At 38.3% G+C, this 16,991-nt stretch overlaps 1 protein-coding gene across 1 annotated transcript in view; it reads left to right on the plus strand.

Moving 5' to 3' along the window:
* The window catches only part of crhr1 (corticotropin releasing hormone receptor 1), a 92,826-nt gene that overhangs the window by 50,175 nt on the left and 25,660 nt on the right, over positions 1-16,991 (plus strand). Inside the window, exons 4-5 of the mRNA XM_041231381.1 lie at positions 6,142-6,227; positions 14,209-14,315. Of these exons, the coding sequence (XP_041087315.1) occupies positions 6,142-6,227; positions 14,209-14,315 (193 nt within the window). The remainder of the gene's footprint in view (positions 1-6,141; positions 6,228-14,208; positions 14,316-16,991) is intronic.

Raw genomic sequence — 16,991 nt, forward strand, 5'->3', positions numbered from 1 at the left:
CAAGGACTGAATGGCAGGCAAGGTATGCTCAGATCAGGAATGGGGTGCTCTCGTAGAGCTACAGTATAAGTAGGTTCACCACAGATGTTGAATGTCAGTGTAGAAATGCCCATTTACTGTACATGCTTCTATAAGCTACCAAGTTTGGGTTTATGAAAGCTGGTGGAGGGGGTTGTCCCAGTTGTGTCTGGTTTAACGTAAAATATTTATTGGGCTGAAACTTTCTTTTTATAACTTGTTGGTAGATATCACATTTTGAGAAGGGCTCTGGTTAACTCTCTCACACTCTCTTTATAGACGTTCCACAGCAGGGACATTAATAAAAAAACAAGTTACTCACTGGAGATCTTCCAAGGGCATTATGTTAGAGGCAACGGGGCACCAGCTGAGCAGTTTATTTTTATCAGGGGACATGCACTTAGCATTCAGTACATTGCATCCTTTGCATTGTGTGCAGGGTTAACGAAAATACCACCCAAAACTTTATTTAGGCTTTTCAGGGTCAGTATATTGTGGCACCAACTGTACTCCCCTGTTAATCCATTCATAATCGCTGACAAATATCTGCTATTGTATTACTTAAATTATTTAGAGCCATGGGATTTTGGATTGTACAATATACATGGCAAATATGGTTCTCAAACAATATTAAGGACTTCAAAAAAGGAATGACTGCAGTCCAGTCTCATTATCAGTTCAGTCTCATCAAATTAAAATACTAATAACCTTACTACAGTTTAAAAACAGTCAATTCACGGAAATGTTATTAGAGTTTAAAACAACTGCTGCTTTTTAACAAATAGGCAAGAGATAATGCTACCCAGTATTCTAATAATTGGCTTCTGAATTATAATCTTTTACACCTGAGGACAAAAGACTGGGAGATATAACACAACACATTCGTTTTTAATTATTTACTAATGTCAATGTAATAAGTGGCCCATTTAATACATCCTATCAGTTAAGAGACGTGGGAATTGATTATAGTAGCTAGCTAAGGACACTGGGTCAACCTTCATCGCATGGAGAAATGTGGAACTAGAGAAAGATTCGATATATCCACTCAGTCTTTGTCAAATTCAATCACTAGACAAGCATGATTTAAAATTCAAACATTTATTTCAGATAGCAGCTTCTTGGGTGGCAGCCTATAGTCTTTTTTTATATATTGTTGTGATTAAAGAGTGTAGACCACCAACCTTCAGGGGCTTTGAGACTCATAAATATCCTAGGATTCCACAGCAGGAATGTGTACCTGGACTGCAGGGATATTACATTATAAAAAACTAAGGTATGTAGATAAATGTTTCTGTGCTAAGATGGTGGTGGTGGTTTTATATACAGAACATTAGAAAAAGGTTGGTCCTTCTTTACAGACTTACAGCTGTGATCAAGAGTTTTCTGTCACCTAGAGTTTTGTATTTTAGGATTGAGACATAATTACAAAAAAAAAAATCCCTATATAATGTAATCAAAGAAACTACAAAATGATATGACAAAAGTCTACCGGAAGCCATAACAGTAGTACAATATTTCATGTTATATAAAATGTCACATCTACAGTTTTTCATTAAGAATAATGAAAACTAGAAAGTGGCATGTTAGTGATGATGTTAACATAATATTATTCAACAGGATTCATTTGACTTTCTGAAGCAAAATTAGTTAATTGTAGGGTGATGCAAAATGTTTGCCCATCGCTATAGATGTGAATACCACTCATTGATTAGGAATTGGACCTCAGGTCACCCATGCCAAGGTATAAAAGGATGGCAAGGGGTACTAATATTAATAGTAATTTGCATGGTTCTGTGGGGCAATTAAATTATCAAGAGATCGCAAGAGATGTTGCACGTAATGCAGTTATTTGGCAGCAGGTTTACAATGGTGCTGTGGTTGGTTATGGTGATTGAAATTTAGATTTTTCTCAGATCACATTGATGACAGAATTTACTGTAACTCCTAAATGTATTTTAGAAATTCTATTTATTACTATGTAATTTGTTATATGCTTATTTGTAAGTGATCACAATTTGACAGCATTGTTTCTAAAAATGAATAAGCAAAGCAGATTATTGTTTTGAAGATACTATCTATGGTTGTTCACGGCTATAAAGTTTTACTTCCGTATGGAAAGCTGTGTTGAGTTATAGTGGAAAAAGCATCTTGTGGACAATGGAAAAGGCATGGAAAAGAGCCAAATTATTGTTTCAAGCACAAACACGCTTCATTTAGTACCTCAAAGCAGACTCTTATTAAACAGCTGTGTTCACTGTTACGGGTGTTTAAACATATGGTAAAATAGCATTGCTGAAACCTGTAAGCAACGAAGGAAAAGATGGTATCAGCCAGTGTTGTTTTAACCTTTTCAAATTGTATACTTTTGAAATTACATAACATCAGATAATGGAGAAACAATTATAGCTCGGCAAATTGGAGATATAAATGAAAAACCTATGAGAACTTTCTTGTGTATGATTTGAAATACTTTTATATACTGGCTGAACACATCAATTGTAAGCCACATACAAATATTGTAAATTATGCAGAATAATGAGTCTCCATTATAATGTACTTGGTGACAATCTATTTTGATTAAAACATTGCAAACTATTCTGGTGGATTCCGCTTGCTCATTACCTACAGTACATTCTGTGTTCTACTCAAAGTATTGATTGCCACATGGACTGATGAATATTTGTCCATTCCTTATAGACGCACGTGACACTGTGGTCCTTGGTTTTCCGACTAGTCTGGCACTCACTATGATTCCTTTTTTAAACTGATAAATCTATTTTCCACCCACTGCATGGAGGATCACTTGGCATGTCACATGATTCAGCTAATTTACCTAACACTGCAAGATGTAGCTGTTTTATTTGCTTACAGCTCACAATATGTCCACCAGCCACCCTGCAGACCCAAAAGGTACTGTTCCAATACGTGCTGATAGATAGTGTACAGTGTATGTATGTATGCATTTTAATTTGAGTTAAAAATATGGATACCCCTGCAGTGTATCAGTCAAACCAAATCCTAGTCGGTCTTAATGCAGTAAGGTGTGACCTAATCAAATGAAGTGCTGCTGCCATTAGTGTGAAGTATGATTTACCTCATGCTATCATGACGTTATCACATAATTGCATGCAGGCATCATGCAAGACCACATAAATCACATTTCCCAGGACCATTAACGTGGCCTTGAGATAACCCCCGGGTTTTATATGCAATCAGTATTGCCGTAAATCAAGATCACAAAAGGGACACAGCATGTCTTGGATCCACTCCAATTCTGTTTCTTGCCAGGCGGACTAGGACCTGCCAAGAATAGCAGTGCCAAATACCATGCTTCCGCTGGTCTGATTTAGCATCGGTCACAATGTTGTTCCTGCATTTACACCAGTTCTAAAATAACACTAACTGTGTTAGCGGTAGAGACCTGGAGCATTGGAGAACAGGATTAGGGGCATATTTTAGTTTTTCAAATGACAACATACTTGAAAAGCTGACATCCCAGAGCAAATGCTTATAGAATGCGTATTTCTATGCAGGGTGTATTTCAGTGCTCATGAATTATGAAGAGTTGCAAGGCTAAATATGATAGAACTGTTGGAAAGAAGATAAGACCACATTACTTGATACCAGGCCAGACACAGTGAGGCAGCAACCAAGGGAGGACCCAACAAGATGTTGACACAACCAGTGGAATTCATCTTTGGCAAAGTTTATTTAACGTGATATTTTACAGTATTATGTAAAGTGTAGTTTTAGTGTTTAGTTCCCTACCACTTTATTGTAATTGAGAATTATCGCAAAATGTATGGCTGCAAGTTTCACAGAAACTTCTATAATTTTGGCTGTACTGGGTTTGAAGCTGTTGCTCACTTACAATACTCGTCTTATAGACTTGGATTACAAATCAGTGTTATCCAAGAGCGAAAATATTTGTATATGATGTTGTAAAGATGGTAATTATATTGGACAGTATATCCCCAATGTCACACATTTTCAAGTGTACTGTATACTTTTGCAGTCTTTGTCATGTTTTTCTACAGCCTGTATTTGAATAACTTGCAGGTGCATTCATTAAACAACTTCACCGTTCATTGTTAAGTCCTTCTCAGTCATCTGATTCATGATTCACATGCACCGAAAACAAAAGTTCTACTAACCATTTTTGAAAAGATAAGTGAAATTCATGTCATCACTAATAACATTTTTAACTCAGGATCACTGGTATATTCATGTTCATTTGCTCTATTTTTTTCATCCACACTGTCTTTTCCTAAAGCATCCAGTGCTGTATCCGAGTTATGATTGCTCAATTAACTGCAAGCTCCTGACAATCAGTGCAAACAAATAAAGACAGTGTTGCTTGACTCGCTGTTGATCTGACCTTTTGGCAACAAGCTCCCTGAACTGCAGAAAATAAATACAATTTAGAATTTCTGTGCAGATCATAATAAACAATACAACACCACAGTCTAATCATAGGTACATTTTGATTTGTATTGATCTGTGTGTTTTGGGGATTTTGAAACATTCATGTGAGAATCTCTATTAATAATGCAACACAAAACTGCTGAGTAAATATCTAATGGGATCAATAGCAGAGCGGCATACCCTGTCTCATGTTAATGTAGTTCTTATTGACAATAAATTGAATGTGCTATGGGTTTTGATTGATGGTAATCCACAGTAAATGTCACCAACTCGCTGACAGCAATGGGGGATTAATAAAGATATAGACATGCAAACAGGACAGGAAGAGTTTAGAGAGCACGAGCTGTATGTTTAATTGTATTAGTGTAATTCGCTTTACCAGTGCTGACAACAGCCATTTTCTCACCTGTAGATTCAACAGCATCATCAAATTACATGCAATACACTTAAGAAGGTAGGTGTACTCCAATAATTGTGACTAATGAGATTATTTTGCATACTGATGGGCAATAATTTGTTTTGTCTTTCTTTTATTTTTAGTTTGTCCAATAATTTGGCATAGTATAGATTTGAAACTTAACAGTGCCTTTACACTTCCAGTGACCAAATAAAGGCACAATGTTTCAGCAGGAAGCCTTTCAGAAATGTACTTGCTTATGTTATTAAAAAATAAAGATAATTTAAAAATAGCTTTAAACTTGAAATGGTACTTTTACTAAACCACCTCAGAGGGCATTCACATCTTGGTGAATTATGAAAAACTATTTAAGAATGAGCATAAGATATTTTAAAAGTTCACCAAGAAAATTCAGTTCATACATTTCCTCTTGAATTAATGATTGAATGAATGGCCATCATGAACTGTTATGATTAACGTGACTAGACCATGGTCACCACTGCTAGTATTTAAATTGCCTCAGAAAGTCTTCTGAGAGATAATTTTTCCCCATGGTTATGTGTTGATGAACCTTGGCCACAGGTCAAAAACATGAACTATAAATCATGTGCCCAGAAACAATAAAGCTATATTTTTTTTTTTTTTTTACAAAATGTAAGCTGTTTTTCATAGAAGGTCTGAAGGTCCCACAACTAATAGAAACTGTCAGATTATGTCACCTCAGGCAACATACAGTATATGCAGGAATTAGGGCAGTTAATTTGTCCTGGGGCAAGCATGTATAGGGTGGGGATCATTTATTAAAAGTGTTTAAAAGGTTTTTTTTTTCGTCAATTTACTTTGAACCATGAATAGAAAAATCATGTGACAGAAATCTAGACAGACAGGCAGAGCTGTGCACATTTCGTGCTCCTGAGCGGGTGTCTGTAAAAAGAAAGTTTGAAATACACAGATAATGATAAAAACAAAATTCAAATGGTATATGAAACTACTTACTCTTTAACATTTCTCCATGGGTCTGGCAAAATGCAGATAATAACAAGTAATGTTGTCCCTCTTCATCCACGTGTTGAATATTGTGTTTTTAACCACACAGTACAATTACAGATTCACATGAATGGCAAGATATATGTAGAATGTCAACAGCAATCAATTAAGTGAAGAATAAAGGGAATGTTGTGTTGCTTGTTTTTGTATGAACCATAATTTCCATCTCTTGAACCAGCATGACCATCAGTATCCTGTGTTGGATATTAAATGAGAATTGTTCTCTTTTCATGGATCATCTTTTCTCTTCATAGATAATGTGTACAGAGAGTGCCTGACCAATGGAACCTGGGCTGTAAAAGTCAACTATTCCCAGTGCCAGGAAATACTAAACGAAGAGGTACCGTACTTTACTATAAACATCTAAATACTTAGCCCAACTTTCTTTGGGTCAATCGGGTTTAACTGCCATTGGGCCATATTTGAGTACCAGTTTATATCACACATTCATAGGGGAGTGAGGCCTGGCATATATTCAAAAATACTATACAATACTGTATAGCTTGCTTTATTCTTATTTAAACAGGACATAATTTGGAGAGAATACTGAAACTTGTATTGCCTTCATGAAGGAATCTGCGATGTATATTAAGCAATCTGTGGGATGCTATGTTCAATTTCAGCCCTCACAATACACAAAGGACATTGCAGCTTTGGAGAGATTGCAGCTTTGGAGTCCAGCAAAGAGAAACTAATTCCAAGGCTATGAATTATGAAGGCAGTTTAAGGGAACCCTGGATTAAGGTTTAGGGGAGACTTAATCAATGGCTTGAAAAGGAGAAAACAAAGTTAGTGACTATTTCAAATTCACAATAGAGACCAGGTTCAGAGGACACAGTTAGAAATTAAGTGGTGACAGATTCAGGTCAATGGTAGGAGATCATCTCATAACAGTATTTTCTTAAAATGCACATTGTCACAATGTGCATCATAAGAAAAAGCATCGAAGTGTATTCTAGTACAAATTTAATATAGCGTAAAGTATGGTAAATATTGCAACCGTTCAACCATCTTTGCATAAGAGGAACTGATAGGTGATTCAATATTAACAGCCACCACTGTAGCTGCTGTTAAGTCAAAGGCATACGGCCCTGATTACTTTAGCTATCTACCCAGCAAACACACAATCCTTATAGCACCCAGCTGCCGATTGCTTCAGTACTCTGGGGTAGATGAACTAAGAGGGGCCAGTCGCAGTGCAAGCATACCACAATTTTCATTTTCATTGTGACAATTTGCAAAGTATACATTTTGTCATATGTACTTACAGAAAATATGTTAATGAAGAGAGCTGCAATATACGCAATATACAGGGTGAGGGTGGAGTCATCATTCTGACGGACGAGGACCTTCCCTCAAGAAGAGGTCCGCCGTCCGAGTCACTACTCTGGGAAGATGAACAGACCGGCGGGATAACAGGTTCTGCTGTGCCCAAGTCAGTAATCTGAAGGCTGTGTGATGTAACCCCGGGGGACAGAAGTCCTCCCTGGTGGTTGACATACGCCACTACAGATATGTTGTCCGTCTGGATAAGGACATATCTTCCTTGGAGCACCAGGAAAAAATGCTGGAGAGCAAAGTGAACAGCTCACAAATCCAGCACATGTATATGCAGGAATGTCCAACAGCCAGACCAGGACCCACGGACTCCTCTGCCAGCCCAGGCTACACCCCAGGTTAGATGTGTCTGTCATCACCACCTGCCAGCTGTGGATCACCCCCATCCTTACACCTTCGCGCATGTCAGAGGTTTGCCTCCACCAGCACAGGGCTTCCCGCATACGCAAGACACGGTCAGCCAATGGTGTCTGTCACGTTTGGGATGTAGCCGGAAGGCATTTAGCCACGCCTGAAGCAGGCGCATATGGAGTAATCCCAGCTGCAGGGCTGATGAAGCTGCAGCTATCAGACTCAGCAACTTCTGACACAACACCAGAGATACTATCAATCCCTGTCGAAACAGGGATAGACAATTCTGAATTGTGGCCACTGTGTCATGTGACAGGTAGGCTCGCTTTGTAAGGGAGTCCAGCCGGAGTCCCAAGTAAACCGTATTTTGCACTGGAATTAATTGACTTTTGGCATTGCAATGGGCCACTGCTCCTTCCGGCAACTGGGAACAGATCAACCAGTCATCTGGGTAGTTCACCACCCTGATCCCTTGCAGCCACAAGGGTGGCAGGATGGCATCCATGCACTTTGAGAACGTGCAGGGGGCTAAGGAGAGGCCGAATGGCAGCATGGAAAACTCGAAGACACTTCCCTGAAAAGCGAAGCAGAGATATTTCCTGTGTGCAGGACAGATAGGGATGGATAGGGACGTGAAAATACATGTCCTCTTAGTCCACACAAGTAAACCAATTGCCCGGCCAGACAGACTAGAGAATATGACGGTGTGACCATTTGGAAACTCCTCTCCTCAAGAACCCGTTGAGGTGTCTCAGGTCTAGGATGGAGCAAAGGCCGCCGTCCTTCTTTAGCACTAAAAAATACCTTGAGTAGAACCCCTCCTCTTTGCAGGGGGAACTCTACGAGGCTAATGGCTTGCTTGAGAAGTAGTGCTGCTACATTTTGCTTGAGGGTAGAGACCTGGAGATGGTCACTCACTGATGTAACCGTGATCCCTCGAAGGGGAGGAGGATCTGAATGGAACTATTGCGCGTAACCAGTGTGTCTCAAGTCTTCAGGGGCCCTGCTGGGGAAGGGCCCACTGCGGAGGCTGCCTAGGGCGGCATTGGAACTTCCTCCAGCAGCTCTGTTACTTTGGGATCCCACATCCGGCACACTCCTGTCATTGTGGGTGGGCCCGGCTATTAGCTGCTGCAGTGGGGATCGGTACCGTCCGAGTTACCATGTGTTTCACAGGTGGACACCAGCATCTCATTGTCTCCCGTATCAGAATATGGGAAGGGAGCTTGGCTACCTGAGGAGCGTTGCAATATTTCCTCTACAGCTGGCTTGAAGGTATGGCCAGGGGATACTGGTGCATCAAGCAACACAGCCTTGTCCTCATCAGGGGCTCGCTTGGGACAGACAAAGCTGCCGGCAGGCCACTATAAGGCTTGCCAGGCTCCAGCCCAGAGCTTGCCCTTAGAAGCCAGGGATCTGGAGCAGCGTGCTTGAAACCAAACGCAGCTCTGAAGCCACTGGTGTCTGAACCCAGAAACAATGCAAGGATTCAATATAAAATAATCCTAGCTTTTAAATGAACACACACACAATCTCTAAAATTGTATATGTGCAGGGTCTCAGCCCTGCCACAGAGAGCTATTGATTTGATGGGTTATAGTCTAGAGGAAAGGTCAGGACAAGATTGTGCACCTATGAACAACATAGAGCCGAACAGTAAACTTAAATCAATACTAATGCTGTGTGCTAGCACATACAGATATGGCCAAAAATTTTGGATTGAGACATAATTTAAAATACACTATATGAACATAATTTAGATATTTTATTAAACATCATGTAATTAAAGAAACTACAAAATAATATTGCAGATGTCTACCAGAAGCCATACTAGTAGAGCAGTATTTCATGTTAGATTTACATTTTTACATTTTTTTCAGTTTTTTGTTAAGTATACAGTATGGAAAACTACAAAGCGGTGTGTAAATCAATATGTTAATGTAATTCAGCAGGTTTTCATCTGACTTTATGAAGCAAAATGTGTTAATTGTATGCTTTTGGCCATAGCTGCACATGGAATATCAACAATTCCAGAAAACACAAGTTTGTAGACATGTTTCATGTTTTTTTTTTTGTGTGTGTGTGTGTGTGTGTTTTGTTAGGAAAATCTGTAAGTCAAGTAGTTGTACAGCAAGCAGAAGATCATAAGCTGAAAGCAACTACTGTACTGTAAGTGTGCTCATATTCAAATTACCCTGCGCTGCCTCATAAAATATTGTCCCTGCTCTTATTTTGTTTGAGTTATTTTTAGCAGTCCCTGGTGGAAGATCTGAAATCCTGCTTTTATTGCCTGTTTATTCTCTTTTATCTCACATGTAAATGCAATAAAGGCGCTGTAGCAGCTCTTATTTCAGCTTGGGTTTCTTTGGGGTCATGATGTCACAGTCTCCTTGTAAGCTTGTAAATTAGCATAGCCATCAGTGTAAACAATGTTAAGTAAACTGAAAGCCCCGGATGCAGTGCCAGAACCCAGAAATGAACTACTATGCATGGAAGCCAAGAAGTTTTGTAACACGTGAAGTATAAAGTATGTGTTTTTTTTTCTACTGTAAATAAATTCTGACTTTTCCCTAAAGTCATTCTGGAATGCTTCTAATCCGTTAATTATTTACATACTTTTAAAGCTATACACAAAAAAAAAAATCACACTTTGTGATTAATTTAAATATTCAGTATTCCACAACCCTGTTCAATTTTACTAACACATGATGTTAACTACAGTATTCCAATTAGGCCAATGTGTACCTTCCACAATGGCACTTTTAGCTGTAGGGACTTCAACACATGCAGTGGCTTAACTGAAAAGGACTGTCGTTTGTACAGAGTGAGTCATGCAATTGTGGCTCAAATCCTGTGGCAAGTTTCTGATCTTGGCTGAGAATACACAGTGACCACTGCTATGGCCTTTGCACTCATGCAGGGCTAGCGTGGATTATTAGATGGGGCTAGTCTGCTTCATTGCACTCCAGAAACTACTACTGTTCAGCCCTTAGATGGACACTTCCCTGTCTGGGCCATTCTCTCCACTGTTGCTAACCTAATCATAATCAGAACCAGAAAATACTTACATTTCCTGCACAACCTAATCTGAAACATCTAACACATAACCACTGCAGATTAAACAGTAATCTGTACTCTAACCTAAACCCTATTCTCTGTTGAAGCACTCCAAGACCAACTGTAGGCAGTCGCTTATAGTTTTAGACATATGTGCTGTACAAAATAAAAAAAAAGATTCTTTGAGTAACACAAATATGGCAGCACCTGTGTGGATTTACTTTTTTTGTAAATCCATAGTGAGTTACAGCAACTTCTCCTTATCTAGTGAATCCTAAATTTAGGGTCTTTAGGGTTGCATTTATGTTTTATATAATCATTTGCTCAACATAGCTGGAGTGCAGCTCTTATTGTAGTTTACATTACAAGCAAAACATGACACTCTTATCTTACCTGTCCTCTTCAATACAAATGGTAATTTCAATAAAAATCATATTTTGTATGATTTATAATAAAACATATCAATTTAAATAGGTGCATGTACATGTACTGAAGAGTATGAATGTATATTTGGAAACTGATATACAAATTTTAGAATTACAAAATGTGTTATAAAATTGTTACAGATTCTGTACAAATTGGTATCTTTCTATGTTGCATAGTTATTTTAGAAAAGACAGCAGTGAATGATTCTCTCTACAAATAGCACATAACACCTACCCTCCAGTTCTTTGTTAATAAAATAATTAATTCAGACGGCATCTGAGGCAAAAACAAATCAACCCAGGTGTTTTTTGAAACAAAGTAATCTGAATTAGTGACAGTATTATTGCTATGCTACAAATGCGCAAAAGAGACTTGAACTGTTCTGGTTTCTAATTGCATTTGAACCAAAGCCTTGAGATTGAATGCGATAGTTGTAGTGTTTTAGACAACTGTAGAACTTCTCTGACAAACAGTATCCTACCTACATTGCTGTTATTCAAATTTACCTACAAGTATGCAGTAATTATGAAATCAGAAAACTGTTTAATATTCTATTGTTTGTACTTTGAATATTAGTTACCAAGCTTACTAACAATTACAGCAAAGCGTCCTTCTAAATCACTTCTAAAAGCTCATTTCTGAAGCAAGGAGGCTTGACCGACTCGCAGTTGCATGGTTAAGAATGATCTAAACAAGAAAATAAAGAGAACCATAGAGCACACGGATAATAGACTATTAGACAGGTAAGAAATTAAGTATTACAAAAACATTGATGGTATAAAGTGTTGTATATCCATTTAAACCTGTTTTCAGCAAATTTGATGATACAATTTACCTTTTCCATCTTAATTATGTACAGACAACTAACCTTTAAAGGGCTTAAACTTGTGTGCCCTAGATTTGCATAAGGATTAGACTGTATACTCTTCCAGTCATTTTACATCTATTCAACAATGTGGATTTTGTTTGTCACAGCCCAGCCCCTAAGGGATAGATGTACACATTACACAGACTTTCACCAAACCCTAGAGTCATGGTCACCTTATTTAGCAGTCAGAGCTCCAAGGACAGAGGAATAGAGAGGGAGATGTTAATGGAAAGCAGAGAAGGAAAGTGGTTTAGGCTATGCTGGCAGGAGAGTGGAAGCAATCTTGTGCTTGGCTAGTGCTACATAGTAGCTAGGGAATTATTTCTGTCACTATGCCTTCCATCCTAAAAGCTGGACTTTCGTCTTCTCTGTGGACATTACGGGTCCCACAGCGACTGTCAAAGCAACGAAGTTACTAAAGCCGATATCCTGACCTAGTTTTTTCCATAAGCCTTAATTCAATGTTGAAGTGAGACAAGGGAATGAAAAAAAATAAGCATGTCCCCTCAAAGGAACATGCTGAACTTTAGGATTTCTGATAATGGCGGTCCGTGGATGGCTATGTAATGATCTCTTTAAAAACTGTCCAGAGCACTTGAAACTGGACTATGTGTGGTTCGTAAGAAGTGAAATAAATGTAACAGGAATGGTGATCCTGTGTGTGAAGACTGAGTGTTGACACTAGGAATAGCTGTACAGCCCAAGCTTACCCTTGCACCTCCACCCACAGACACCTAGAGCTGTGTTAAAAAGAGATCACTTTATCGCCAATGTGTCTTCAGATAAGTTCACAGGCTTATAAATGAAGCAACAGCATTCAAAAACTGGAAACCTTAAGGCAAGCCTCAGGCATATAAACTGAGCTGTGCTACAGCACTTTCCAATTAACACTAAATATGGAAAAGAAAGAGACCTAGGGCACATTACTGCAGTCTGCCAGCCTGGTGCTAATGATAAAAAGTTGTACCAAACAACAAAAGTGCTATATTTTTTAAGAAAGGACCTCCACATTATAACAGGAACTCAAACCATCTATCACGTTTCCTATTTTTCAAAGTCCTTGAGGAAAACTGCAAGGTGTAAACATGCTTCAGACATCAGCAACTACAGTAGTGAATGAATTCATAATGCGACAACTGCCATTAAAATGACAAGACTCCCCTTTTTCGCACGCAAAGTGAAGGAGCTCAAGGTAACACAAGACACTTCAGTACATCAAATGTCACCAGGGCTGCTAGCACTGAGCTGCAGGCTCATATTAATATTTATTCCTGCAATCCGTGGCAGCTGCTGCTCATTCATTTCTATTTGGCTTTTGGCTATGAATCCATGGGTGCTTAAGGTGACAATAGGTGCACCGTCCTCCTTAGAGAATTATGAATAAAAAAGGATGAGGCTCGTGTGGTTTTGTGGAAATTATATTTCCTTGTTTTCTAACTTCTGGAACAATTCTAGCGGAAAAGTTACAAGAGTTATGTTTTTTTTTTTTTTTTTTTTTTTTTATCACAGGTAAGCTTGAATTAGTATTAGCTCTGGCTGTCATGCAATGTTTCTTTGTTGTCGTGCAGTGATTCCAGTGAAGGAATACCTATGATCTTTGGCAATGCTAAAGTCAATATTGTGATACCTGTAGTCTAATCTGTTATGAAATGTTTCCATTGGGAGCTTTGTAAGTGTGTTTAAAGCACAGTTAGGGGGGTAAATTTTAATTAATATACTGTATTTGTTTCCCTTAAGTTTAGGTGATATTCTAGAAATTGTTGACAGATATAATAGAAAAATCTAGGTAGAGAGTGTTTAGTCTTGATCCAAATTGTGTTAAACCTGAGTGGATTACTTATTTTCCCATCCCCCCCTTCAGTTACTGCATGTATAATTATAGCATGTTAAATAGCCTTTTCATGTATCTACTTTATAATGCATGTTAATCTTGGCAGGGCAACTTCTCATACCCATAGAGTTCACATAAAGAATTAAAAAAATTCAAAAAATAAAATCGAAAAATCACGATAATTGTTTTTGTTGGGTTGCAATGGAGTCCAAAAGGTCACACCCTCAAAATACCTGTTTATACATATAAGTTATTGCATGGCAGTGTGTCATACCATTGCCTAGGGTCTGTATTTCATAGAAAATATACTAGTTTGAATTAAATGATATCGTATATAATGTGTGCAAGATAGATGTGCTTGTGTATGCTAAGCGAAGATACAATAGATGATGTTATTTTTTCATCACAACTTTATGTGTTTAGTTTTCCTCTGTCTTTTTTTTTTCCCAGAAAAAAAGCAAACTGCATTACCATATAGCTGTCATCATAAATTACATGGGCCACTGCATCTCCCTGGGAGCCCTTCTGGTTGCCTTCGTTCTTTTCATGCGTCTAAGGTAAGTCTGGATCTCTTGCTGATGACCTGATCTCCCATGGGGCCTACGTTGGATCAAACCCTTGAACTCTGGGTCACTGGTTCTTAGGTCAGGGAAAGGTCTTTTGGGGTGCTTGTCCAGCTGCCTTAATAAACATTTACTCATAAATATAGTGCAGTCTCAAATGAAACGGTTTATTTGTAACACACAAAGGTACAAAACATCCCAACATTTTCAGGGTCAATTATGGATCTCCCTTAAACCCTTGAGATCCTGTGTCATATAAAGGGGCAACAGAAATGTACAATAGGCATATAGTTAAGTAAATTTTACAGGGGTGACAGGAATCTATATGTAATAGGGTTTTTTTACAGTCAGCACAACTACTTTACTCATGACATGAAACATTATCTTTAAGTATCTTTAAAGCTAATTGAATGTAGGTTAAAATTAGCGATCCATGACTTAGCAGGTTTTTTTTGTCTTATATAGAGTATACACTGGTACTTTCCCTAATGACATCTGACAAGTAATGTCATATTGATATGCTATTAGGACAACTGTTGCTGGTATGGAATACTCATTGCATACACATGCTCAACACCTTCCAACAATTGTGGCATGTGCATTCCATACACAGCAGCACTGTTAAAAGAAACTTCAACAAGCGTTTAGAAGAGATGACTTACGTTTACAAAAACCTATGTATCCGTTCCATCACTTACTGTGCCACACTGTTCAGTTTCCACCTTTGTAAATAAAAAAGGATGCTAAAGCATTTAAAACATTTAAGATCTCAAGTAGACAATATGTTTGTGCACTGTTTAATTATCACCTAGGCGGTTTAGAATGTTTGTTTTCTTTTCTCAAAGTTAAGGGTGATTTTCTGTTGTCTTTATGTCTCTCTTTTCACCATTTTTGCTGTTGCTTGTCTTGTTCCTTTTTTTTCCTTCTGTTGTCACCACAGGGGCTGTGTTGCCAGATGCAGTCATTATCTTGGCCTTACAACAGCTTCAGATGTAATAATTCTGAAAGTTAGATGTAATACAGTACACAGAAGGAAAGCCAATAACTCATTAAGTGAATTTAATCAGTGAAAATGCAGAGATCCTAAAATAAATGTTAAAATTGTTGACCCTCTGCCACATATTGCACAACATCTGGTCATAGATAGCCACATTTCAATATTTCCCTATATCTTCAAGCTTGTATCCTTATATTGGTTTACATTGTCACTGAATTCACTCCCCCACTAACATGTACCTTTATTTCAAATGCATAGTAACCAGTGTTACCTTTTGGGCAAATGTTGTAATTCCAGCATGGATAAAAAAATAAAATAATTTACACCCTTTCATTTACATGTTCAACTTTTGCACCATGGAACCGTCAATCAACTGGAACTAAGACCTCTTATGTAGAATTGCTTAATATAAATCTTCCCTTAGTGTCTTCAACTGTATACGCTATGGGTCATTAACTGTGCTTTCCATGCCCCCACCTTTGTGTAAATAGCTACTCATATGTCCTGCTGTATCCATGCAGACTTGATACAGACGTCAGCATTAAAGTCAAGGACAGAGTTTAAGAGATATAGAGATGATCTCTTGCAACATGGATGTTGCACTATAGCTGTGAAAACAGGCAGGGGTAATGGATCGTGCTTAATTAATTTTATTAATTGAAAGGACATAACAGTAATTAATGGTAAATCTAAACTTAAAAGGTTTATCATATAGCTTTATAGTAATATTCTTTGTTTTTTAAACTGTCTTCACTTAAAATAGCCACCACTATATAGGCAACTAAATTGTGCTACTAAAAAGCACTAAAAAGTGAATTAATAGTAACGTCTAGTAATTTGATAAACCAATTTATAATGCATGTAGCCCTCCTGTGCTGTGATATTATACAAAGAGCCAAAACATGCCCAGTTGGTTTTTTGTTTTTTATTTAGTTAAAAGCAAATAACTCAATGATGTGCAAGCAGCAGTCAAAGATAATGCAAGCCTGTCACTACCACAGATTATCTGATGATAATCTGAGACTTGGATCCTATCTTTGGAATTCGGAGCTCCCAGGAGGCACTCAGTTGGCTGAGGGGTAGGTCGGGGTAGGTCGGCCAGGGTGTCCTCGGCTCACCATGCACCAGCGACCCCTGTAGTCTGGCCGGGCGCCTGTGGGCTTGCCTGTAAGCTGCCCAAGGCTGCGTTGTCCTCCAACGCTGTAGCTCTGGGTGGCTGCTTGGTGAGTCAGCAGTGTGTAAAGAAGCGGGCAGCTGATGGCACACACTTTGGTGGACAGCATGTGTTTCTTGTTCATCTTTGCCCCTCCCGAGTCAGCACAGGGGTGGTAGCGGTGGGAGAAAACAATTAAAAAAATAATTGGTGACCACTAAATAAAAAAATTAAAAAAAACAGGGCAAACTATGATGGTAAATGCATTAAAAATTATAACCATTGGAAAATGACTGTGCACATTTACTATGGTAAACATTATAAGGGGAGATTAGGCTGACAAACACACACCACATTTTCACTCCCTAGCCCCCTGATAATTTCTTAGCAGGTTGAAGTCAGGATTATCTATAATAGTACCCTTAAAAAATAAAAATATTTATATGTAAGTATACTACATGGAACACTATAGTGATTTTCCACTACTCCAGAATGTAGATGCTGATTTATACCTAACATT

The sequence above is a fragment of the Polyodon spathula genome, chromosome 28 (assembly GCF_017654505.1).
Source record: "Polyodon spathula isolate WHYD16114869_AA chromosome 28, ASM1765450v1, whole genome shotgun sequence".
NCBI classification, from domain to species: Eukaryota; Metazoa; Chordata; class Actinopteri; order Acipenseriformes; family Polyodontidae; genus Polyodon; species Polyodon spathula.